The sequence below is a fragment of the Clinocottus analis genome, unplaced genomic scaffold (assembly GCF_023055335.1).
Source record: "Clinocottus analis isolate CAN_PGR_092001 unplaced genomic scaffold, fCliAna1.0.p SCAF_2, whole genome shotgun sequence".
NCBI lineage: Eukaryota > Metazoa > Chordata > Actinopteri > Perciformes > Cottidae > Clinocottus > Clinocottus analis.
In genome coordinates, this window is record NW_027175931.1 from 3158836 (window position 1) to 3184799 (window position 25964).

At 46.6% G+C, this 25964-nt stretch overlaps 2 protein-coding genes across 4 annotated transcripts; one reads left to right on the forward strand and one right to left on the reverse strand.

The window, feature by feature from the left end:
* The first annotated feature begins 456 nt into the window (after positions 1 to 456).
* On the forward strand, positions 457 to 12181 carry meis3 (myeloid ecotropic viral integration site 3). 3 transcript variants are annotated; one of them, XM_068585680.1, is made up of 13 exons: positions 457 to 813; positions 1259 to 1351; positions 5307 to 5446; positions 5762 to 5936; positions 6042 to 6092; positions 6185 to 6235; positions 6879 to 7028; positions 7174 to 7282; positions 7669 to 7814; positions 8705 to 8781; positions 9633 to 9691; positions 9830 to 9913; positions 10747 to 12181. In XM_068585680.1, the coding sequence occupies exons 2-13, from the start codon at positions 1340 to 1342 to the stop codon at positions 10947 to 10949; spliced, it is 1257 nt and encodes a 418-aa protein (XP_068441781.1). In that variant the 5' UTR covers positions 457 to 813; positions 1259 to 1339; the 3' UTR covers positions 10950 to 12181. The 3 variants fall into 3 exon arrangements, with proteins under 3 accessions (XP_068441781.1, XP_068441783.1, XP_068441782.1); XM_068585682.1 differs by lacking the exon at positions 10747 to 12181 and having other exon boundaries at positions 8705 to 8770; positions 9830 to 9915; XM_068585681.1 differs by lacking the exon at positions 457 to 813 and having other exon boundaries at positions 1141 to 1351.
* Positions 12182 to 17979: 5798 nt separating this feature from the next.
* rinl (Ras and Rab interactor-like) lies at positions 17980 to 25431 on the reverse strand. The gene is made up of 11 exons (XM_068585846.1): positions 25424 to 25431; positions 25174 to 25369; positions 22658 to 22754; positions 21996 to 22068; positions 21753 to 21841; positions 21593 to 21675; positions 20698 to 20920; positions 19896 to 20579; positions 19489 to 19806; positions 19279 to 19410; positions 17980 to 18374 (listed from the first exon to the last, which is right to left on the reverse strand). Exons 1-11 carry the CDS (start codon positions 25429 to 25431, stop codon positions 17980 to 17982), a joined length of 2298 nt encoding a protein of 765 aa, XP_068441947.1.
* Between the last annotated feature and the right edge of the window lie 533 nt (positions 25432 to 25964).

The window sequence follows — 25964 nt, forward strand, 5'->3', positions numbered from 1 at the left end:
CTTTTAATTATATTTGATATTCTGAACTACATGACCTGCCATCTTTGAAATAGACACATCAAGATGTAGAAATAGCAGATATGTGCATGCAAGGATGAAACATCTGACATTGTGCGTCTTCTAATCACCTTAATTGGCTGTTAGGAGTTTAATAGACTGTTTAACGTGCTCCAAACCGCCAGATTGAGAGTTAGCGCGATGCCTCTCCCGAGTTATCCCGAGATTAAAGCGCAGCTGCGGCAGCGGGGATGTGGAGAGCGCGATGGAGGAACGCTATCAGCTCAGAGAGCCGAGATAAAACGGTCGAGGGGATCTTCTTCTTCTCCTCCTCCTTCTTTTTCTTCTTCTTCTGGCGTTTGTGTGTGCGATAAGGAGGAGGAGGAGTAAGGGAGGAAGGGGAGGGGGGTGGAGGGGGGCCAAGAGACCCCGTCGCGTTTTGACCCTCCGAAACCTCCCCGCACACCACCGCCACCACCAAACCACCATCACCACTCCTCCTCCTTCTCCTCCTCCTCCTCTTCTTCTCTTGAGACAGAAAAGCAGCATCTCTCACTCCCGGGCCGTGACATTTTGCAGCCCGTCGCCGTATGCCTGCGCGGACAGCGAGCGCAAGGAGCCAAAATACAGAGGGAAGGGACGCGTTCCGTTTCTTATCCCTCACCCCGCGAGCACCGAGCATCCACGACCGACTGTACGGAGCCGCGAAGCCGGAGCGAGAGAGCCAGAGCGCGGCGCACCGGGCGGAGGCGAGCCGCTGCAGGACCCCGAGCTCCGGACGACACACACCGGACACGGCTGGATATTTACGTCTCGGTGGGACATTTTACACCATTTACTGGAGCCTCGCGCGCGTGTGTATCAGCCTGCACACACACACGCACGCACACAGCATCAGCCAGTAGCATTTAATAGGCTGCGAGCTTTATTGTGGTGTTTATTGGCGCTGAGTGTATTCTGAAGCATTAACGCGCACATCGACAACATCGTATACGAGGTTATTAACGTCCATAAAATCTCTCCAGCCCCATCATAATGTTGTAATTTAAAACGCGATGGGCTCGGAGTAAACACACACACACACACACACACACACACACACACACACACACACACACACACACACACACACGCAAAGCAGGTCTTCACTGTTTTTCTACCCACAGCCTCATGTTTGTGTTGATTCCACTGAGGAGGGGTTTGCATGGTCGTGTTATTGATTTAAAAATAATACTATTTATTTTTGGACTTTTATTCCCAGGGACACAGGAAGGGGCAAAGCTCGCCGGACTAACCGAGCTGCGCATCACCGTCTCCGGCGTGGGACTGGCTGTCGAGTCGCATGGAGAAGAGGGTAGGTCTGCTTTCTTCTTCTTCTTTTTCTTTTTTTCCTCTCTCTCTTCTTCTAATTTCATTTGTTCATGGGGATGGTTTAGACCAGAGTCTGGCGGGAGAAGAGCTTTCCTCTCTGGCGCGGAGAAGAGGTAATTATAAAAGAGAATATTAATGGGAGCATATGGTTGGGAATCCTCTTTGCACTGCTGGTCGGGTGTAGCACCAAAAAAACACAAGGCCACTGCAAACACACTCGTGGACTGAAGGCTGCTAGCATGGACTGCACGCGTTGGGCTAAAACAACAGCAAAGGATGCATTTTAGTTCTTTTTGTAAAGTAAAAACTGTTCGGAAATGTTCGAGTTTTTTTATTGTGCTGTGAAGAAATAACTTTAAACTGTCCCACTCCTTAATTCATGAGGTGAAAGGCACTTCAATGGAGGTCCTGTGTGAGTGGCAATCAGCAATCTCTTAAAACGCTTCACAAGGAACTGTTGATTTGGATCTAATGTGTCATCCTGCCCTAAAATAATGGTATTGAGCAATGCCAGCCAGGCGTAATGATGGCACAATAAGGGTTGGAGTGCTGCGGGTCACGCAGAGGAGATGCAGCTCTGCAGCTTGTTATATCTACGTGAGTTGTTTATATATTTTTTATTTTATTTTTGTTTTGCTAACGTGGTTCAGATGCATTCAGGTGCTGGAGGAGAAACAGACAGCAGAGGCCGAGGAGAGCAATTAGAGGCAGAAAATCACTGCTGTATGAAAACAGAGCAGGAAGGAGAGGAGCAGAGGAAACACACACACACACACACACACACACACACACACATTGTACAGCACACACATACAGTAAAACATACAGAGAGAGAGATAACTAACTCTACATGTAGCTTTCTAACATAAAGTAAAGCTTTCTGCTGTTATTAGTAATATATTATTGTGCTTTGTGGGTCCTTTGTGTAGCCACATGTTGTGTATTGGTGTTTAAAGTGACGCATGGATGAACTCCACATCCTCCTGTATTGTGCAGTAAAAACGCTTTATGACCAACAAAAGTCTAACGGGATGATTTTTGTGAGAAAATGGAGATTTTTCTGGTTTGGAAACATGTTGGCAGAGAGTTTAAAAGTTGCACTGTGTCCGTGAAGGCATCATGCAGGTCCAGTTTTAGTTTCGTTTCATTTAAATGTTGTTTTTATCACATTACTTGTGATGCACGTTGTCTTCGTGCCAGGTGTCGTTTAGTGTCGTTACTTTAACTTGATCTTGTTCTCAGTCTTGTTCATTAGCAGAAAGAGAACTACTTTCTTTTCTTTTCCTGAATCGGCGGAGGGAGAAAACGAAAGAGTTCAACTGCGGATTGTTTTCTGCTGGACTCTTTTAAGTGAAGTAAAGAGGCTTTAGCTTTATTACAGACATTAATGACTCATGAAAATGTATTTGACATTGTTATAAAAGACCTCAATGAACTGTGAAGGTTCATTCAGTTACTTTTAATCTCAGCACCGAACTCCGTCTCATCTTCTTTTCCTTTGACAGAATATAATATTTCAGTCTGAAACTTTGTGTTATGAGATAAATGTTGTGACGACGCCCCGCAGGCCTTCAACAACCTCTCTGCGTCGGTTGAAATTACAACAATTACAACTTGCTGTCCTGCAGTCTGAGGCCTGTTTTACGAGCTCCGTGACTTTACAAAAAAAAAAAAAAGAAAGAGGAAAATTTGCGGAATTTGTCATCTCGACTCGCGCGCTTTGATCCGCCTGACGCGCAGAAACCCGAGAGGACGCCGCGCGTAAAGGGAGACGCGCAATCCGATAGCGGTGATTGTGTTAATAGCCAGCCTCCATAAAAACTAGAAGGTGTCCCGGGGCCTCGCGAGCAGGTGCTTTCTGTGATCCCGGTGGCCATATGGGACTCTGGAATACAACAATTTGATAAGCCATTTAGGAATTAGGGACAGTGGTTTCCCCAAAAGTTAGGGGTCCGGAGACCTCCAGGGTTTTCCTGCAGAGGAGGACAGCATGCACAGAAGAGGATTGATTTCATTTAAATATCTATTAAGACCCACAGGGGTCAACGTTGAGGGAATATGTAAGAATAACTCTTACATTATCCAAAAGTGTCCAATTTACATGGACGCTTGGATAAAAACGCCGCCTGTGAGCCTTTTTTTTAGTTCTAAAAGTGCTAACATGCTATTAAAATATATATATATAAATATACTTTGAATTGCTGCAAATGCCAAAGAACAAGAATAAAAGAGTCGCCGCCCCCTTTTTCTTGTGTTCCTCTGCAGTTGCACACGTCTGTAGTAAATCTCGAGCTCTCGTCGCGGCCTCTCTGGGGACCAGCGTCCAGGAGAAGCACGCAGACAAGAACTGTTGTAGTTTGTTGAAGATAACACAGAAGTGAGAGGCGTCCGGGTCATCTATGGGTACTGCCTGGAGGCTCCCGGGGGCCCCCGGGGGCCCCTTTATTAATAATCCAGCAGAAAGAGAACAGAAGCAGATCTGCTGACGGAGACATGAAGCTGCTCACATTAGCTCCGTAACACAGAGACAGAGAGGGAGGGGTTAACCAGGCAGGGAGACATGGATATTCATGATGCTCCTGTGTACAAGAAGCTGTGTGTGTGTGTGTGAGCGTGCCATATGTGTGTCTGACTCACTGTGTTGGAGTGTGAGTGTGTGAGTGAGTGTGTGTGTGTGTGTGTTAGCGGGCTCCCAGCGGGTCGTGAGGGACGTCTCAGCACGGCTCCCGTCTAGTCGGAGGCGAGGAGGGAGGAGACGATATTAGCAGCTACAGGCGCTCCGTGGATCTCGCCGCCCACTTCCTCTCTCGTCTCGTCTCCTCCGCACTTCGTCCTCTGAGCGCCAAAAACACCAGACGACCCCAAGAACATAGACAATGAAGAGAGTTTTCCTTTCATGAGGGAATGGGGATAGTCACACACACACACACACACACACACACACACACACACACACTGGAGTGTACAGTGGCATCCATAAATGTACACACACACATTCAGGGAGTTGTGTAGATGTGGGTCGTAAACATTAGACACATTGATTTGAGTCAAAAGAAGTTAAATCTTTTTCTACTTTTGATTTTTGATATTGTCGTTTTGTTTTGCTTGCAACGGTTGAAAGATATTTACACGACAACTGACACACACACACACACACACACACACACATGTGCATGTTGTGTGTACGAGCTGAAACGATTACAGATCAATAGATGAACAGAAAATGTATCAGAAACCATTTTAATAATTATTTAAGGCAATTTTTTTGAAAGCAAAAATGCCCCAAAACTCTCTGGTTTCTTCTTCTTGAACGTGAATATCTGACAGAGAATTTAGTCCGTGTGGATTTTGAAAGCAAATCAGACAAAACAGGCAAATTAAATTTGTTAATGAGGATTTTGAAGCTGCAAACTAAACGAGGAATCAAAAAAAACTACAATCTAATTATCAGGAATAAAAAATGTTAGTTGAAGTCCTAACACACACTCACACACACTTACACACACTTACATGCAACACTTATATATAATAATATACGCAACACTAAGACATAATAATACATGCAACAATAATACATAACACTAACAGCAGAACAGTGTCTGATTGGTCGAGAGCTGAAGCGTCCTGACGGCTCCACGTCATGAAATCAGATTTGATGATCAGATGTCGGCCGTTGTCTCACGTTGTGTGTCTCTCCGTCTCATTGTGTCTCACGTTGTGTGTCTCTCCGTCTCATTGTGTCTCACGTTGTGTGTCTCTCCGTCTCATTGTGTCTCACGTTGTGTGTCTCTCCGTCTCATTGTGTCTCACGTTGTGTGTCTCTCCGTCTCATTGTGTCTCACGTTGTGTGTCTCTCCGTCTCATTGTGACTCACATTGTGTGTCTCTCCGTCTCATTGTGACTCACGTTGTGTGTCTCTCCGTCTCGCCGTGTCTCAGTATGAAGACCTGCTGCACTACTCGGGGTCGGAGGCCATGTCGCTGGGCGGGTACGGGGACGACGTCCGGCCGCATCCGCCCCCGCACTACGGCGCCGCCATCCCCGACTCCCTCAAACACCACAAAGACCAGATCTACGGGTACGTGTGTGTGTGTGCGTGTGTGTGTGTGTGTGTGTGTGTGTGTGTGAAAGCTGAGGTGGAGGCAGTGATTTATGTCGCCTGTTAGTGACGTCGTTGTTTAAAATTATAGTTGTGCCTTCAGCAGATGAGCACGCGGTGTGTATTTGTGTCCTGAACATGGACGTACATGTGGAGTGTTTCCAGCTGTCGGCTTCATAAATACTGCGCGATAAAGTTTCACCTTCTGTGAAGGTATCGTGTGTACACTGTGTCAACTGTTTCTGTGTTTATGTATAGTATGTTAACTGTGTGTGTGTGTGTGTGTGTGTGCAGTCACCCTCTGTTCCCACTGCTGGCCTTAGTGTTTGAGAAGTGCGAGCTCGCCACCTGCTCCCCTCGAGACCCCGCCTCCCTCTCGGCCACCTCCCACCTCCCCGGCATGACCAACCACAGCGACGTCTGCTCCTCCGAGTCCTTCAACGACGACATCGCCGCGTTCGCCAAGCAGGTGAGCGGCGGGCTCCACGAGCCAATCGCGGCGCGGGTGTTGATCGACGAGCGGGAGGGGGGCGTGGCCGGATCTGTAATGGTTTCGGACTTTTATTTTTCGCAGATCCGATCCGAGAAGCCCATATTTTCTTCCAATCCCGAGCTCGACAACTTGGTACGATGTGATAAAAAAAACACCATCGCGCTTTTTTTCCACAGGTGCATTGTGGGATATGCGTTCAGTAATCCACATTCTCCTCTCCACAGATGATCCAGGCCATACAGGTTCTCCGCTTTCATCTCCTGGAGCTCGAGAAGGTCGGTGGAAGAGAAGCAGGGTTTTTATTTCAACACCCTCGCGTCAGTTTTACGTTTGACTTTTTGTGTTTTTCTGCTCTTGAGAAGGTCTGACATCACGATTTCAGAGAGTCTTCGCATTGAAATCTTCTACGTTAATTACCTTTTTGCCCTTTTATGGCCAGTTTGAACAGAAGAAATGACTGCTGACAGTAACGGCTGCTTCACTGGACGTACGGACGCGTGTACGTTGATTTAGGAGAGACTTTAAAAAACCGTGAACTCGCCCTTTAACCTTATCAAGCCCTGTTTTCTGGTTAATACCCGAACTACAGTCTGATTATCTCCCCAACCACAAGGCCTATTTGAATAATTTAACAAGGAATAATATAGAGAAAACCCTTGGGAAGATAGATAATAAGTTGATGTATGTGTTACTGGTACATTGGTTTATGATAGTGCAGAGAAAAGGAAGAAAATCTATATTTTGGAACAAATAAATAAATGAAAAGTGGTATTTTATTATCGTAACTAGATTTGCTATCGTTGAATTGAATATAAAACATAGCTAAGCTAAGTATTTTTGAATAATTATTGATGATGATGATGAGGTCGTGGCGATGCACCGATGAGTGTGAATCTGTTTTTCTTTTTTCCGAAAAAGGTGCACGACTTGTGCGACAACTTCTGCCACCGCTACATCACCTGTCTGAAGGGCAAGATGCCCACGGACCTCATCATGGACGACCGCGAGGGCGGCTCCAAGTCCGACGGGGAGGACTTCACCGGGTCCTGCACCAGTCTGTCGGAGCAGGTGAGGCATGTCAGACGCCGACGTTCACCCCCACCCGATCTCGCTGCTGCTGCGTCCGCCGGAGGCCTGAATGGCGTCCTCCGCCCTCCATCTTTTCCCCCGTCACGCCGCCTCCAACCTCCCCTCCTCTCTCGCCTTCCTGCAGAACGCATCGTGGCTTCGGGAGCCAGACGAATGTGCCACGACTCCCCTGGGAACGCCGGGAAACTGCGGCCTGCCTTCACACAGCACAGCGGACAACTGTAGCGACCCAGGTACACACACACACACACACACACACACACACACACACACACACACACAAATATAATTCGCTAGAAAACACGGCACTGTATTAAATATTAGGAAAAGTCTTTTCTTCCCAACCTTCTACATGCATTTTATTAGCTAATCATTGTTGTGTCTTAAATTAATTTAAATGCAACTTTTTTCCTCAGTTCGCACGTAAGAAGAAAACATGACATTCATATAAATTATATTATTACTAATATATTGAGTTCCCATCAGAAAATGATCCAAGAAATTCTACACACACTGAAAAAGTGACTCGGCTTCAGGAATAGTCCCGCGCGTTATCGCCAACAAAAGAGGTATAAATAGAGCAGGTGTGCTGATAAACGCGATGTCGTATCCTCTGCAGGCGACGGGCTGGACGGGGGCGGGGCCTCGCCCAGCACCGGAGACGACGAGGACTCGGACAGAGACCGCAGGAACAACAAGAAGAGGGGCATCTTCCCCAAAGTGGCCACCAACATCATGAGAGCGTGGCTCTTCCAGCACCTGTCGGTGAGAGCATCTGTCTGCTTTCCCCCCGTCGCCTCGACGTTCAGAGAAAATATTGAAGATGATGAAACCTTGTTGGACTTCAGGCTCTCTCGTCGGCTATCACAACCTTTTCTTTTTTAATTTAATTCCTGTCTGCCTCTCCCACGCTTCAAACTCATCTCGTCCACTTTTTGCTTTTTCCTTTTTATTTATTATTCTCCATTTTACCTCACGGACCAATCAAATCGCCTGTTTTCTTATTGATTATGTTCTTGTGTTATTAGGACATATTTATGGCACAAGGGAAAATCTTCAGATATTATATAAGAGGAAAGTTCACAGTCAGCCTCTTTCTTGCTGTTTTCATTTTAAAGCGTTTATTATTACAAATTTACTTTTGCAAATAAGTCTCCTCTCGGTAGGCGTTGTTTATTTGTTTGTTTATCTGTTCAATCTGTCTTTTTTGATTTTTTCCTCTCGCTTCTGTTTTTGCATTTTGTTAAAAAAAAAGAGACTAATGACTGAAAGAGAAGATTTAGTGAGAGAGGCACGACGTCACCGACAGAGAGCCGAGTAATGGAGGTCAATTAAATGAAAGAAGAAGAAAAAAATCCAGGGATTAAGTGATTACGTGAATATGCTCGCTGTTGAAAGGCGGCGGAAAGAGGAGCGAGCGAGGCAATTAGCTCCTAAATGAGGCGGGTCAAATGTTGCTTCACGCCAATTATTACAGTGTGTGTGTGTGTGTGTGTGTGTGTGTGTGTGTGTGAGAGATAAATACAGAGCCAGCTGGAGGCTCGGCGAGGTCGTCGGACGCCATCGTTTCCCGCCGTGGATTCACAGGCGTTCGCGTTGTTTGTCTCGTTGAGGTTCCTTCCTCACCCGCATCCGCTCTGTGTGTCCCCTCCCAGCACCCGTACCCGTCCGAGGAGCAGAAGAAGCAGCTGTCTCTGGACACGGGCCTGACCATCCTGCAGGTCAACAACTGGTCAGTGCACTCGCAGATCAATACACTAACTCTCCGCGGCGTGTCGGTAATCAGTTAAACCGTCTCGCCTGAACGTGAAGCCGTCAACTTCTTTTTTTTTTCAATTTGGACCGGCGCGTCGATAACGCGAAGAAATGGACCGGTGTCTGTTTTCTGCTCGGTAAACTCCTTATTGAGACTCATTTGTGCAACTAAAGGTGGCGCTTTTTTTTTTTTTTTTTTTACGAGGCTTTTTTTCTGCTTTATGAGAGGAAAAAGGAAGCGGAGGAAGAAATGTCCCGCTCAGCATTTTTTGATTTTTCCCAAAGCGGCAGCGGAGTAAAATCCAGTCCATGTTCATAAAAACAGAACAGTGAAATCAATGTCCAATAATCAGATGGTTTACTGCCCTCATTCACACCCCACACACACACACACACACACACACATTTCCACGTCGCTGATACACTTTTCTTCTTTCGTAATGTTCAATTTAGCTCCCTCAGATATTGACGCAGAAACCGAATTATGAAGCCTGCGTGACGTGTTAAATAATAGATACTGTAATTTGATTACGCACTTGTTTTTATTTGCACACACACGCACACACACACACACACACACACAGCGGCTGACCTGTTCGATGCAGATCAATCAATTATCACGGCGCGATCGATACCTGCTCTGCCCTAACGTTGATTTACTCCGCTCTCTGAAAGGGTTAAGTGGTTGTAAAATGGAAAAGGTTAATAGTCTCCCGGTCAGCCTTTTCCTTCTTTAAAGGGGGGGGGGGGGGTCTCTCTCTCTCTCTCTCTCTCTTTCTCTCTCTCTCTCTCTCACTCTTCCTTCATGTCTCTCTCTCCCTCGTGCAGGTTCATCAACGCCAGGAGGAGAATAGTTCAGCCGATGATTGACCAGTCCAATCGCTCAGGTCGGTGTTTAGAAGTCAGTCAGCTGGTCGGCCGCTCCGTAAACAACTCTGTGTGTGTGTGCATATATATACGAGAGTGTGTGTGTGTGTGTGTGTGTGTTGTATGTGTGGGTCTGACGGCGTGTGTGTGTCTTACAGGTCAGGGTGGTCCTTACAGCCCAGAGGGAGCGGCGCTCGGCGGCTATGGGCTTGACGGACAGGCGCACCTGGGGCTCCGAGCAGGTAACGCCGCTTTTAGGGGAAAATACTGCACCGAATGAATATTATTTTGTTTTAGCGGCAATAAAGTCACTGAAAAACAAACAAATGTCAGCATCGAAAGCCTGATAGTGTCCTCTGAGCTGCTGTTATATTCCATTAACTCTTCTGACACCGTCCTGCTGCTGGAAGTCCTCCACAGACTTCTTGGTGTGGATTAATCCGCCGCTGAAAATAGTCCCCAACAAACGCACCGGATCTTCTTGTTTGAGGGACGTTCCTCCGAAGCTTTAACCTTTTGGAAACCGTGTGTGAAAATCTCTTTTGCGTCCATTTTAAGTCCCAGCATGCCCCATTTAGACAATCTTTTGGCATAAAATACGTAATAATTTTCCATTTTTTGAACCAAACGACACAGTTTTTTGACTGAAACTTCTTCCTAACAGCCCAAGACTTTGTTTTATTGTAATTTTTGTTGCATATTCAGATTCTTTAGGTCCTAATCTTTCCAAAAAGGTGTCTTATTGACGCTCCAGGAGGCGTTTTTGGGGGAATCTGGCTCACATCATGCTGGATGTTCATAGTTACGATCAAAAGATCTTTTAAAAGTGTTTTTTTTTTTGCAGATATACATTTTTTTCCCAAGACTTTGCTGAACAAATACATACAATAAACACAAGTATTGGAATTAATTTGGGGTTCCTGCAACGACTCAAACACAGGGGAAAAAAAAGGTCTGGAGACAAAATTGGAAGGAGCGTTCAGAGCGATATTTCCACGATGTGAACGTCCGTGTGTGTGTGTGTGTGTGTGTGTGTGTGTGTGTGTGTGTGTGTGTGTGTGTGTGTCTCCTCCAGGTCTGCAGGGCATGTCTTCCCTGCAGGGCGACTACCCCGGCGCTCTCCTGTCCCAACCGGGCTACCCTCCCCACCCGGGCCCCTCCCTGCACCCGTACCCGGGCCCGCACCCCCACCACCCCGCCATGCTGCTCCACCCGCCGCCTCACGCCCACCCCGCCGACCCGCTGCTCGCCCAGGGACTGGACATCCACGCCCACTAGTAGTGGGAGTCAGAGTGTGTGTGTGTGTGTGTGTGTGTGAGGGCAAAGGACTGTATGACTGTGTGTGTGACTGTGCACGGTGAGATGTGTGTGTGTGTGTGTGTGTGATGACGCAAACTGAACACTATTTAAAGAAAAGAAGAAGAAAAAAAAACACACCGCCCCGAAAGTTTACATTCCCCACTGAAAGACCCTGACCTCAATGTAGCTGTTCCACACACACACACACACACACACACACACACACACACACACACACACACACACACCCCAGGTTTAAGCCATACCTCTCTCCGAGTAGAAGTGCTTCCTCCTTTGTCTCCACTGTGTCCTGTGGGTGAGACACGCTTTAAACTACACTTCCCATCATGCCTGCTGGACCACAGGACGCCGCACCGGGGCGGGACTCGACCCCGTGAACACGCCTTCTTTCACTACTCCCTGTCTTCCTGCATACGCTGACTGTCAAAGAAACACACACACACTTCCACACACACACTTTACGTAAAGCTGATTTTTTTCTTATTCTATTTTTATATTTATGTGCCACTGCAGGCGGATTAAATATTAGTGCTCTTCCTCCGCATGAAGCTACACACTATGAATGACTTCCAGTCTGCCTCTCGTACCACTGACCTCCTTAAGACGCCAACAGGTGTCCGTTACCTTTTCCTACACACACACACACACACACACACAGCAACATACACACACACACAGCAACATACACAACACACAACACCGAAAGCCATTTCCACGCACACACACGTACAATTTTCTGTAAGCATTTCTAGTCCATTCTGTGTGTGTGTGTGTGTGTGTGTGTGTGTGTGTGTGTGTGTGTGTCACAGCGGTGTGTGAGGGGAGCTGCAGCCAAAGGACTTTCTAAACATTGGGCTCCTCTCCGCTCCGCCGGAACATTTCTGAATGACGACGGGAAATACAGTTAAAGTATTAAAATGTTTTTTTTTGTAAGACTCGTCACTGTGTGTGTGTGTGTCTCCGTGTGTGTGTGTGTGTTGTCTGATTCTACCTGACTTACCTACCTACCTTAACTAAATGTATGATAGTCAAAGAAGTCCGTACTGTTGCATACATTTACTTTTATTAATGCAGTTGATTAAAAAAGTCAAAATTGCACCAGGAAAATCATGCGTTAAAGAATTAAATAAAAAGCAAAAAAAGTTACTTTTGATGAGCAAAATCATTTAATTTCAGGATAAAATACTTTAAAGTGCTGATTTCGTTAGCTAGTGAAGCCCTTTGTTGTGTCGTACATACAAGTACTACTAACTTATGTATACTCATGAGCTCCCACATGAGTATGAAGTTTATAAAGTATTTAGTCTGGCATCAGGACACAGCCGATGTCGAGGTGAAAGAAAAACACCTCATGAATTGCATTTAATGTGAAAAATGTTGCTCGTTTTTGCAGCAATTCTCCTGTTCGAGGTTCTCAGCTGTTTGGTTTTTCTTGTCAATTCATCAATTTTCATTCACTATTCTCTACTTTCCTGCTTTTAAGTGCAATCAACAATAACAATAATCACATTTTCACATTTTAATGAAACAATTAAACCTCCTGAGAGCTCAAGAGGCTCAACGTGAGATGCAATAAGTAAAAAAACAGACGACAGACATGACTGAAAGTTTCTTTATTTACATGTTTCATCCCATTTAGGAATATTTAGACTCCTCCGTGTGAAGTTCAAACACTTAAAATAAACCACAATAAAAAGCTCCACACGGCCCGTTTCACCACAACCAGAGCGACCTCTCTTCCTCTCCTCCCTCCATCATCAGTCCTCTGACTCTCTGGCGGCCTCAGGCTGCAGCTGCAGTGATCCGTCACGCCGGCGGGATCGTCACGTTTCCCCATCGTCCTTCTTTCCGACTTATTGATCACCCAAAAAAAAAAAGAAGGCAAAAGGAGACGACGGACAAACACTCGGAGCGAAAACACAAACCCTCGACTTTAAGCTCGACCTCTCCGTGACCTTCACCTCGCGTGCGTCCTTTTTTTGGACGTCGGACATCCAAACCTGCCTCCGCCCCGGCGGGCACCCACCCACAGCACCCCGAACACACAACAAACACTCATTACCCCCCACCCCCCTCCCCATCAGGCCTGGAGCGGGTGGAGGGGTGAGGAGCGGGAGGGGGAGGGGTCAGGGGCCAGAGTTCAAACGGAGGTCAACAGGAAATGGCTCTTCTCTCTGGCACCCGGGTCCTGACCTCGCCATCCCTCCACTTTTCATTTTTCACTCACTACCGATCAGGACACACACACACACACACACATGCACACACACACACTCATATATAAATGAAAGTAATTTTCTATTTCAATGTTCTGAGGTCGTTTTCTCGACTTTTACATCAGTTCATAAATTCTCTTTTTGCAGGCTCTTGCATATGAGAAACATACTCATGTGTTACATCAAAAGTTGCAGAACAGTCTCAGCTCTCTTCATAACGAGGCTCCATTGTGCCAAGGCACCAGTGTAAAGTGATAATATGACCCTGAAGCTACAAAAATGAAGCTCGATCTGGGAAGTCATAATTCACATCACTTTTCACTCATGTGGATTCGGTGGAAATCGGTTCAGCAAAGCGCTCACGTTCACGAGTCAGCAGTTATCAGTAACCGGCCTCAAGAAAACCACAATCAGTCTCTTTGTGTTCCCGCAAGGACCCCGTTTATTTCCCTCTTCCTCTCCAGCTACTTGAGTCCTGAATCCTCCGATATCCTGATGTCCTGATGTTCTGCAGCACGGAGCAGCAGGAAGAAGGAGAGAAAAATCCACATACTTTATTCACACATCAGCGTTCAGGCCTCTTCTCGCGCTCCATCATTCACAGCCACGGCCCCGGCGTGTTATTGGTTCAGATAGATTGACAGCCTACCCCCTCCTTCGCCAACACGGACTCCATTAGACGCTGGAATTACGCTGCATAAAATCTGCCTGCGTGTTGACAAATAGAGGAGGAAGAGGAAGAGGAGGAAGAGCCTGGATGTGTTCACGTGCACTCAGTGCATTGTTTGTGTGCAACAGAAATGCACCTTAAAAAAAAATCTTAAAGATACTTCTTTTGTGGGAAATGTATTTTTCCCGCAAGTTGAAAATGCTTTGTATAAATGACAACAGTGTCATTTAAAAAAAAAACACACAAAAAAAGGGCTCGTCTCTTGCACAGTGCAGCATAATGTTCACGCTTGCTCTCTTTGTAACGGCTCCATCGTCTGGAGAATCCACGCCGCCTTGAATTTGTTTGGCAAAATGAATGCACGTGTGTGTGTGTGTGATTTGAAAATGTGCATGTGCATGAATATGTGTGTGTGCATAAATATGTACATTTTCCATTTTAGCATATAGTGTGTGTTTGAGGGAAAAGGAAGAGGAGGAGGAGGAAGGGTGGATGTGGCCGGTCATTAATCATTCAATTACACACCTGTCAGAGTTCAGACAAGTGGGAGAGAGGGAGGGGAGGGAGGGGAGGGAAAGAGAAAGGGATGGGGGAATGCAGTGGAGAGAGAGAGAGAGAGAGAGAGAGAGAGAGGACCAGGGGGGTAGAAAGTGAAAGTTTTATTGTGTTGCAGTGTGTGAACGGGACGTGACGGAGGCCGCCGGGAAGACAAAAGACACTTTAAGCGACGGAGGAAACGCACCGGAAGAGTTCAGAGTTTACGGCACAATGTGAGATAACGTTAACAACCGAGTCGCTGGAATACGGCAAGAGGAAGGGGACACGTTCACGTGACGCACAAGCTCATTTTGTTAGTACAAAACGACAACAATGGTCGCGCGTTTGTGACGACTCATGCAGGAAATAAAAAGGTGGAGAAAGTAGAGAAGCGTGTGTTTTACTTCAATCCAAAGATGGTGACATATTGTATGTTTTATTATGCTGAAAAAAAGGAGCATCATTTAGAGAAATGGCTTCTGTGAGAGCTTTTTCTCTCAGATATTGTCCCGTGTTATTTGGTACATATAGAGCTGAATGTATCTGCATAGTCTGAGAATGCAGTGCAGCAAAAAGCACAACGTTTGTCGAACGTGTTCTACTTCAATACATGTTAAATTTACTTCTATCCACCACAGAAGTTGTGTACTTTCTCCTCCTTCTCGAGCTTCACTGTGTTTCTCGTATGGACGCTGAGGAAATGATGCCACTGAATCGTCTCCCCGTCTCTTATGTCTGCTCCTGCAGTGTGTTGATGTGTTTGTGTATGTGAGCAGCCCCCCAACACTTAATCTCCTGCCCGCGTGTGTGTGTGTGTGTGTTTGTGTGTGCTGCAGTCTCCATGTTTAGCTGCAGTACCTCAAATGCCTCAGGCCTCAGCCATCTGTGCCCCCCCACACACACCCCACCCCACAAACCCCCTTCCGCCTCTCCTCATTTCGCATGCACACAAACACACACACACACACACTCCTTGCCGAGCACCCCCTCCACCTCCTCTTCCTCCTCTTCCTCCTCCGCCACGGCCTCCTCCGCCGCCACCTCCATATATCTAATTTATGACCGCGGTGAGTGCGTTACACACACTCGTGTATGCATAATACATCACATGTGTAAAAGAACTGCGCGTGGGAGAGCGAGTGTGCGACACTCTGCACCGGCCGCACAGTCCTGACCACAACTCCATCCTCAGTGCGCCCCTGAATTCTGTGTGTGTGTGTGTGTGTGTGTGTGTTAGTGTGTGTGTGTCCAATAAATGTGTGATCCATCACGTATCACAGTGTTTCTCTCTCATTCTTCCACAAGATCTGATAAAGTGTGAGAGGAGAAAGGAAAAAAGAGTGTCTGTGTGTGTATGTGTGTGTGTCTGTGTGTGTGCGTGCATAAAGGCCCAGCTGTTTCTAGGTTTGACATCCACATGCAGGCAGAATGCCAGATGTCTCATTAGGCAAATTTGATTGGCTCGGTCATTTAGAATGCAGCGATGATACAGTTCCATATGCGCTGAGTGAGAGTGTGTGTGTGTGTGTGAGAGTGTGTGTGAGAGTGTGTGTGTGCATTTACATAAGAGGCCCACTGTATAACTATTTACATGTGTTTATGGCTTGATGTATGTGCATGCATTATCTATTTTGTTAATATTTGATTTCACAAGCTGTTAAATACACAGTGATGTAAACATGAATAAATAAAAATAATGACGTAATATCGCTGAAGTCGACAGAATGCAAACTAATAAATGAAAAACAATAGATGAAATGGCGGTAAATTATTGTTGATTTACATCCTGAACTCCTGTTTGTGTCACTGTGAGCAACTCCTTTATCTATTTTACAACTGTGCTTGAACTTTAACTGTTCGACTCCTCTGGTGTTTGATATTCTGCAAGAAAAAAACCAAGTTAAAAAAGAAAAGAAAATGTACGAAAAAAAGAGCAGGCAATTTAAAAAATATTTAAAATATTTAAATATATTAAAAAAAATATAAACAATGTGCTGACTGTAAGTGATTGAACTACAACTTTCTTCCTCTTCCTTTCAGCTTCATTGCTTTGACTTCACTTCCGGTCACTTCTCCTTAAAATTCTTTGTCATTGCAGATTTGATCCCTTAAGGAACCTTTAAGTGTCTCAACCTCTCGTTCAGCTCCGCTTAACGTCCAACTGTTGTCCGTCAATGTTCCTCTCGAGTCCCCTCATCTTCATCTTCCTCTCCTGCGTTCAGCCCTCTCGGGGCCTCGACGCACTTCGTCTGCGACACTCGCCACTTCCGCTTTTATTCTGATCGCCTTAAACACACAAAACATGCTAGTGATCGTTAGCATAGTAGAAGATTTAACATTGTTTTCTACTTATTATATCCCAAAAGTGCAAATGCAGGACGCAGAAACTTTATTCCATGGATTAAAAATCAAACCTTGTGACTGTTCTGCCAACTGTAACCGCTAAAGACTCACAGGAGGCGCAGCGGCGCCCTCTGGTGGCCGGAAGGGTTAGTGTAAGAATTAAGAATTAATGTTCAGTTTCTTGCAAGAGAGCTGAAGCTACAAAGAAGATAATATAGTGTGTGTGTGTGTGTGTGTGTGTGTGTGTGTGTGTGTGAGGTCATTCCGCCATAAAGGCCATAACAACAGAAGCCATAATTATGAGATAAAAAATTATGAGATAAATTATAAGATGAAAAGTCCTAATTATGAGATAATAAAGTCATTATTATGAGATAAAATGTCAAAAATTTGAGATAAAAGTCATAATTAAAAGTCTATCTACTTTACTATGTTTAAATTTATCTCATAACTATGACTTTTATCTCATAATTTCGCCTTTTTTTGTGCCACTCCGATAATTCCAATAATCACTGTCTTTCATTTCAACTCCTGATGTTTAGCTGCTGAACGTTTCACTGCGTTCCGCTGCAGGTGAGGACTTTGCCTTTTCGTGGTTGACGGGACGTTCAAGAGAACCTGTTGGCTTTGTTTGCTCATTTAACAACTAATAAAATGACCTTTTTCAATAATAACAATAATAATAATACATGAGACAAGGCTGCTGCTGGAAACGGTGTTAAGAGGGAACCAAAACATCATTAGTTTCAATAATGTCCTCTTTTCTATCACATTTATTACTTTCATGTTAATATTTACAAAACATTGCATTAGTTTCAGGAGAGAATATATATATATATATATATATATATTAAAAAAAAAAAATACAACTCATGCTGCGCCGTACAAAACCGAATAGCCTCCAAACATTTAACTTTGATTTGTTCCCATATAAATATATTAACACTTTGATATCTTTACAATAAAACTATGACTTTGAGGCTCCTTCTGAAAGATTGTGTCCTGAAGAGGACGAATATCTGAAGTACTTTGTAAAGAAAAGGTTTGTTTTAACTAACACTATGACCTCTGGAAGGAAATCCCGACTGAATTTCCATGACTGCGGCGGCCCCGGTGTGTTGATGACATCAGTAAAAATCTTTCTTTGGTCTCCGTAGAAGAGGAATCTCAGCAGGACCAAACCTGCCACTGAGGACCCTTCAGCACCTCCTCTCCTCCACGATCACCTGCGCTCCTCTTCTCCCTCCGTGCACAGAGTCTCTCCATCTTCCCGCTCGCTCCTCGTCGTCTCGATGGCGTCCGACGCCTGAGAGGACGCCCTCGGCCCCGCCCGCCCTCTTCCCGCCTCCTCCCTCTCCGTCACGGCGTCGTCGTCTTTCTCCCTCCCCCTTTCCTCCCGGCCCTCGCCGTCCGTCGCCCCCTCGGCCCGGCACGCCGGCCTGCGGACGGTCCGGCGGCTCCGGCTGCGGCGCGACTGCTCGCAGTGCAGCGTGCGCCGGCGGTGCCACTGGTTGAGGGAGTGCTGGGCCTCCACGCTCAGCTGGCGGGCGGCCAGCCGCGGCCGGAAGCTGCTGATGTAGTAAAGAGAGGCGTAGAGGGTCGTCAGGTAGTAGCCACCTGTTTGACATGAGGGGACGCAGAAGAGGAGACGCTCTGAGACTGATGACGGTGATTAACCAGCAGCGAAATACGTAAAGTCAGAGGAAAAAAACACTTTGAACTGAACGAGCACATCACGATCGCAAAGTTTAGGGCCTAAAAAGTTCTTTTGCAATTCAGCAAACACATTTTTCAAGTACTTTTATACACGTTTTTAAGTATTTTCAAGTACGTTTATACACATTTTATGTACGTTCAAGTACTTTTATACACATTTTAAGTATGTTAAATTACATTTATGCACATTTTAAGGAAGTTTAAGTACTTTCATACACATTTTTAAGTGTGTTCAAGTACTTTTATACACATTTTTAAATATGTTCAAGTTATTTTATACACATTAAAAGTATGTCTAATTACTTTTATACATATTTTTAAGTGTGTTCAAGTACTTTTATCCACATTTTTATTCCATCTGTATATTTAATATTCTTCTTACTGTTAATTTTTAATTTTGTTTTACTACCGTTCTACTGTTTATTTATATTACTTGATGTTTATCTGTATTTACTTGTGAGCAGTGCTGCTGTAATCCTGTAATTTCCCCACTGAGGGACTAATAAAGGATTATCTTATGTTATCTAATCTTAAACATGGAGACATTTATGTGTTTTAGGAGTTGTGAAACACCTGATCATGCAAACCCAGCTGCAGGAACCGGCTTATTATTAAAACATTTCTGTGAAGCGTCATCCAGAATCTGTTGTAATATTTCGAGCCGGCGAGTTCAGTCACAACGGCTCCTGGAAGAGGATTTAGTAACAACTCATCTCTCCGTGAGAAAGTCTTCCTTACTGACACGTGTACATCTCCACTCTCATCACGTCTGCAGCTCGTGCATCGGCCTCACAGTCGGCCTCACCTTCTCCCTGCAGCTGCGTGGGGTCCAGCAGCTCCATCATGTAGTCTGTGTCCAGGTGCAAGGTGACCACGTCGCTACGGAGCAGCACCCAGGTGAGGCAGGGCAGGAAGTCATCCGCCCCGAACGCCGTACCTGCAGGAGAGGAGAGCGTGAATTTACAGGGGGAATTGAATCAACAAATTAAAGTGACTGCAATAAGTGAAATCCTACCTGAGCTGGCGTTGGCGCTCATGCTGTGGTAGATGATCTTGCAGACTTTGAGCAGGATGTGGACCTTCTTGTTGGGGGAGTAGGCCTCGTGCATACTCGTCCACTTCTGCTGGATGCGCTCCAGCGCCACGGCGTCGGGGACCCCGACGCCCGGCGAGCCGCCCAGCTCCTCCACGCCGTTCTTCTCCAGCACGCGCATGTTCCTCTGGAGACGCTCCAAGCTGCGGTCGTTCGTCCGGGAGACGTGAACGCAGGAGTAGAGGTGTTCGGCGACGGGCTTCAGGGCCACCTTGTGGAGGGAGAGCTCCACCAGGGAGTCTGCGGGGGTCGGACGGTACGCTTTGAAAACGAGGCGTTCTGTCGGGACGCGTCATTGAAATGTGCCTTTTTTTTTCCAGCTCACTCACCGATCTCCAAGTCGTTCATGTCGGCGATGGCGTCCAGCAGCGCCTGGATTTCCTGGTAGTCCAACAGCGTCTCCTTCAGCGACGACAGCTGCGCCCTCACCTCCTGCAGGAACTCCGACCCGGTGACCCCGCCGGGATCGGCGCCGCCCCTCAGCGTGGCGTCCACGAACCCCCTGGCGGCCTCGGCGAACGCCGCGCCCCTCCGCTCGCTCAGCTCCTGCACGCGGTTGAGCAGCCGCTTCCGCTGGCTCACCAGCCCGCCGAGCGCCTGGCCCACCGCCGACAGCCGGTGGATGACCTTGTCGGCCAGCCGCTGCGTGCACGGGTGGTGCAGGGTGGGGCTCGCCGCCGGGGAGTCAGGCTCCTCCTCGATGCTGCTGACGGACAGCGAGTCCAGCTCGAGCGGCGGGTGGAGCAGGGAGGAGGCCCTGCCGGGCGGAGGCAGCCAGACGCCGTCCTCGATCCAGGAGACCCTGTGAGGGGACTGGGGCGCCGGGCCGCCGTGGGCCTGCAGCTCAAACGAGGCGATTGAGCTTCGGGGGGTGGAGGGAGTCGAGGGAGTCGACGGAGGAAGGCTCCCCGCGCTCGCTCTGTCAGGAGGGTTGGAGTCTCGGCTGGGCCTCCTGAGAACCACGCCGTCTGGAGCGGCTGGTGGGGAATCGGCAGACATGGCTCTGATGAGACCTGGAACACGTGAGTGATGAACAAACACCCGACTGGGTCAGTTCATTTTAGCCATGCAGACGGCGCATACACGTTTTGATATCTCGCAAGTTTCATGTGCTAAACCAAGTCCCCTCACCGGAGCTCTGCACGCCGCCGGCGGCGGCGGAGGGTTCCCAATCCAACGAGATGGTCCGTTTGCTCTGCAGCCCGGACCCCGCCCACGCTCGGGTGGTGCTGAGGCGGCGCTCCCGGCTGCAGCCGGGCGGCGTCCGCGCGGTCCGGCGGGTCAGCCAGTCGTCTCCGTGTTCGTGAAGGTAGAGCGGGTTGATGACGCACAGGGCGCCGTTGGTGGACGTCAGCTGAGGAAACACACACACACACACACACACACACACACACACACACACACACACACACACACACACACACACACACACACACACACACACAGTGAAGAAATAGGACGGATATGACACACTGCTCCCCTAAAAAAAGGCTTTCCAACCTCTTCTTTGAAGTGGTAGAAACTGATTTTCTGCCCACTAGGGGGCAGCGGCAACGAGCTAGAAGCGCAACATTTATATATAAATATATATATATATATATAAAATCACTTTATGAAGTTGATATCGCTAAGGAGTGAGGAAACAAGTGCCAACTAAGCATCCAGTCGTCATCTTTCTTGCCACCCGGTCCAACGATTTCTACTTTTAGCTGAGTTTTGCGTCTCCACCAACTCATAAGTCATCTGTCTCTTCAGCGGCTAAATGCTGCAGCGTGTAGCCGAGAGGCTAAGCTAGCCGCTAGCTAGTCGGTGACGACAAAGCTGCTGAATTCATGTGTGTTTGTCACTCTGAGGGGCTTCATATTACCCATAACTATTTGATTATTTTGATTCTTGAGTTAGAAACATTGATTCATGCAGCTTTCAGGCCTCGACACACATGCTGCCTGGCTCACAAACGCAAGGAAATAAGGAAGCAGTTGGAATCCTTTGTTCTTTTACACACACATGGATAGTACAGGTGTACCTGTATGGAGCACATCACGTCGCCTGGCTCCCTCCCGGTCATTTCCTCAGCGGGTTGGTCAGTCGGGGTGCAGAGCCAAGTGTCTGCAGGAGGGAGGGAGTACGAATGAGACAAACAAACCAACATCTTTCTGGTTTCTGGTTTGCTGTTCGAGACTCACTGGGTTCAAGTTCAGAGAGACGATCTCTGGTCGTCTCCGTCACGCTGTAGATCCAGCGAGGGATGGAGAGGCAGACGGCCAACACGTCCCTGACACACACAGTGGGGGAAGAGATGACGTGGGATTACAATCAAACACCGAAATACAAGAAAACACAGAGATACTCAGCCATGTGTGGAGCCCGAGTTCGATCGCACACGACAAAGTTAAATGAATAAAAAGCAGGCGGCGGCGGCTTCTCACCTGGTCAGAGAGTAGAAGAACACGAGCTGAGCCAAGTCAGAGAACGACAGACGAGACTCAGACAGCTGGAAGACTGACGAGTCACAAAGAAAGAGGAGGCTGTTAGACTCGTTTTTTTTTTTTTTTATGTCGAAAAATACATTCCTGGAAACACAACGAAGGTTTAAACAGGAAGAATGAGGAGGGGGAGTGGAGGGGGGGAGGGCTAAGATAAGACAAAGTGTCCATTTCATGAATTATATCTTTCACATCAGCCGCAGAGTCTTATTTTCTGATAGCGTTGTGGTTTCCGCTGCCGAGCAGCAGGTTTCTTTTTTTTTTTTTAGCGGTCACTTTTTTGTCTCTCTAGCTTTGAAGCTTTGAAGCTTTGAAGCGGCAACAACGCAGCACAGCAGCTCAGGTTGAGGAACCAGTATTTGAATTTCGAGAGCTCGTCCGATGAGGTAACCGCTAACCCGTTCTCACGCTCGCGTGCGTCAGCCATGCACACAGAACATCGCACAACTTGTGACGTTACCGAGTCGCTGTTCATCCGTCTGATCGCTCCGTTGCAGCTGATTTAATCATTTATAAAGTAGGAGTCACACATGCGTGGGGATTTTTTTGGGGACACACACACACAAAGAGAGAAAGAAGTACACATTGGCATACTTGGTCCATACCTGTGCCTGTGCTGTTGATGCTGTAATCAACAACCGCTCCATTCTGTCCTCCAGCAGACACACACAGCAGGCCGGAGTCACGCACAACCAGGAAACTCTGGAGGGAAACACACACACACACACACACACACACACACACACACACACACACACACACGCAGTGAGTCACTTCAGTAGTTAGCCGTCGTAGAAGCTCGCCTGGCAGTTTTTTTTTAATGTGAAATGCTCACACGAGGTGGTGACAGACAGCAGGATGGATTTGTGTGACTCAACACGTCAGAGTTTTTATGACTAAATTGACTTCATGGTCACTGGCCGTCGAGGTAACAGGAAACTTCACCGAGCTTCACACAGAAAGTGCTGCAGAGCCGCTTGCCCACAAGTTCAGCTGATGTGGAGGCCGGTTAATGAGGTAAATCGGCTCTGCTGCGTTACAGTTGTTCCTTCTCCAAACACACACACACACACACACACACACACACACGCACACACACACACACACACACTGAGACAGTCTCAGTTAGAGTTTGTCCCTGCAGGACGTCTTCCTTCCTTATGACAGTTGCATCTAATAAAAAAACAGGTGACACAACCGAGAGCTTCCCAGTAAGTCGACCTGGACTGAAGCTGAGGCTCTTCCTGGTTCTGACATCACTGATAAGCATCTTTATGGCATGACATAACTCAGCAACAACATTTCTTTTCAATTTGCACGTGCTTGAGACCAAATATCTGCAAAACTAATATCGTTTACCTCGATTTTAACGGTCATTAAACTCTAATTAGCAAAAGTTAGCATTCTAGCTCATTAGACGCAAAGAAAAAGGGTTTGATTTTTGTCTTCTTGCTTTCAGAATCCGTCGACTTCCTCTGGGTGTTTTCTCATGGAGGGTTTCTCTCCTCAAGACTAACAAAAGCAATAATTGTCTGTCTGCATTTATGTTCAGAATGATTCCTCTTACTCGTTAAAGGCTACTCATATAGATTGGAAAAAAAGTGTTGTTTTTTCCCCCACAAAATATTTAAAATCCGTTCTGCTGTCTCGTCACTTGAAGTGGGCGGGGCTCGGTTAGACGAAGCGGACGTCGGTGATGTCGTTGCACCAATCAGAGTTCAGCAACATTTGAATCAAGACGATGCATCAGTGAGTCGCCAACTTCAACCCGACTTCATGAAAGAGTTTTGATGAGGCGGTTATTACTACTTATGATAAAAACACAAAGGAATGACTTGCTTTTAGTCTTAAAATATTCATTTCTATTCCTCCTAAAGACATTAAAAACATTCTGTGCGTGGACACAACGAGTCTGATCACATTGAACTTAATATAAAACACACAAATAAATAACTTTAGGATAAAACAAAGCAACATCTCAGTCAGGTGGTTATACACCACAACTGAATGCAGGGGTTCTCAAACACACACACACACACACACACACACACACACACACACACACACACACACACACAGGAAGTGGCTGTCAGTGTGCACAGAAATAGAGACGAGCTTCACTGCGAGTCGTCGCAACACTTTGAGCAACAAGCGCCTGACGGAGAGAAGAAGAAGAAGAAGAAGAAGAAGAAGAAGAAGAACTGGAAAACATTTAAGCAGAAATGAACATTTTCCGGTCAGCATTTCGGGAAAGAAATCCTCCAGTAGATTTGATTTGTTTCACGCAGTAAAACACATCCTCTCCTCGCTCCATGCGCTCGTACTCACAGCTTAACGGGTCGACACCTTTCGCTGCTTCCAGTCAGAGGTTTGCATGCGTGGTTGTCTATTTGCATGTCACTCTTTCAAACTCTTCTTACTTTCTGACCCTACTCACATCCTCCGTTTGCTGCCCATGCATCACTTTGGTAATTTGTCATTTCCTGGAGAAATGACAAACCTTTTTTTCTTTATTTAACATCACTTCTGCATTCAGGCCCCCCCCCCCCAAAAAAAACAGAACACACAAAGAGGTCGTTGTGTTACGAGGTGAATCGCGTAGCAAAAAGGGAACTATTTTAAGTCATATAGACGGGACAGAGGCCGGCTCGCAGCGCTTCAGGGAAGCGTGGAGATGATGGAGATTTTAAGTCAGCCGATTAGATCATATATATGTATATATATATATATATATATATATATATATATATATATATATATATATATATATATATATATATACTATATTTGGGATTTTTGTTCCCAATATTAACACTGTGTGCTTTGGGAAACATCCAAAACTCTGGGATTAATTGCATTGTGATGAAAACATAACCAGCATGGAGGCTTTTTTTCCCCCAGAAAAAACTAAAAACCTGGAGAATTATTCATTATTGTTAAATAACTTATCGCTGGCGGACAAGATATATTATATATACATATATTTCATTCCCTGGTTAATTATTTTGTATGAATATTACATTTTCAAACGCTCTCAGATGCGAGTCGCCCTCACTCTGAACCTTTAAAGCCACAATAAATAATAAAAAAGGTGGATATTTGGTGGATATTCGCGGCTCACCCCGGCAGGCGTCCCACAGATGGCGGCGTGGGCCTCCTCTCTGTCCCAGGGGGCCGCGGGGCACCAGGCCTCCTGGCAGCCCCTCAGCTGCTCCAGCAGCGTCAGCCGGCTCCGCCTCCTGCTGATGCTGCTCCTCCACGGGATGGCCGTCGTCCCGGTGACTGAACCGTGGACCGACCCCGACATACGGACGCGTCTGTGCACAGAGGACCGGTCTCAAGCCGGCACGAGGATCGATGGAGCTGCTGACGCCTTCATGCCTGAGGAGTGAGAGAAAAATCAAGGTTTTTTACCTTTTTCTGGTGGTATTTCACATAAGATTTGCCGTTTTTTTGAACATACATGTTCAATAATCACACACACACTCTTATAGAAAACACTTAAAAGCTTATTGTGGTGTGAAAACGGTTGATACTCACACGTGTTGGACTAGTTCAGTTGGTGCATGCGTCTTCTCTCCTCTGCTATGAGCACATTTCTCTGCATGTTGCAATCTTCTTCCTTTCTGCAAGATGTTGCTTAAGAGCTCAACAAAAAATGAAAATAGGAAGCTCACATCCTCCTCAGAAACACATCCTCAAGAAGGTCTAATGTGCAGAATATCTTCAATATTTAAGGATCCGTCGTGCGGCTGCCGCGTGAATCTGTCTCCTGCACACGCTGCTGGCATTTAATGAACTTTCAGTTCAAGTGAAACTGTTGAGCTGATGCTCCATCACGACACCTCCTTCACCCCCCCTCCCTCCACTCTTCAGATCTGTGTGTGGTTAACCTGCTCTGAGAGCAGTGAA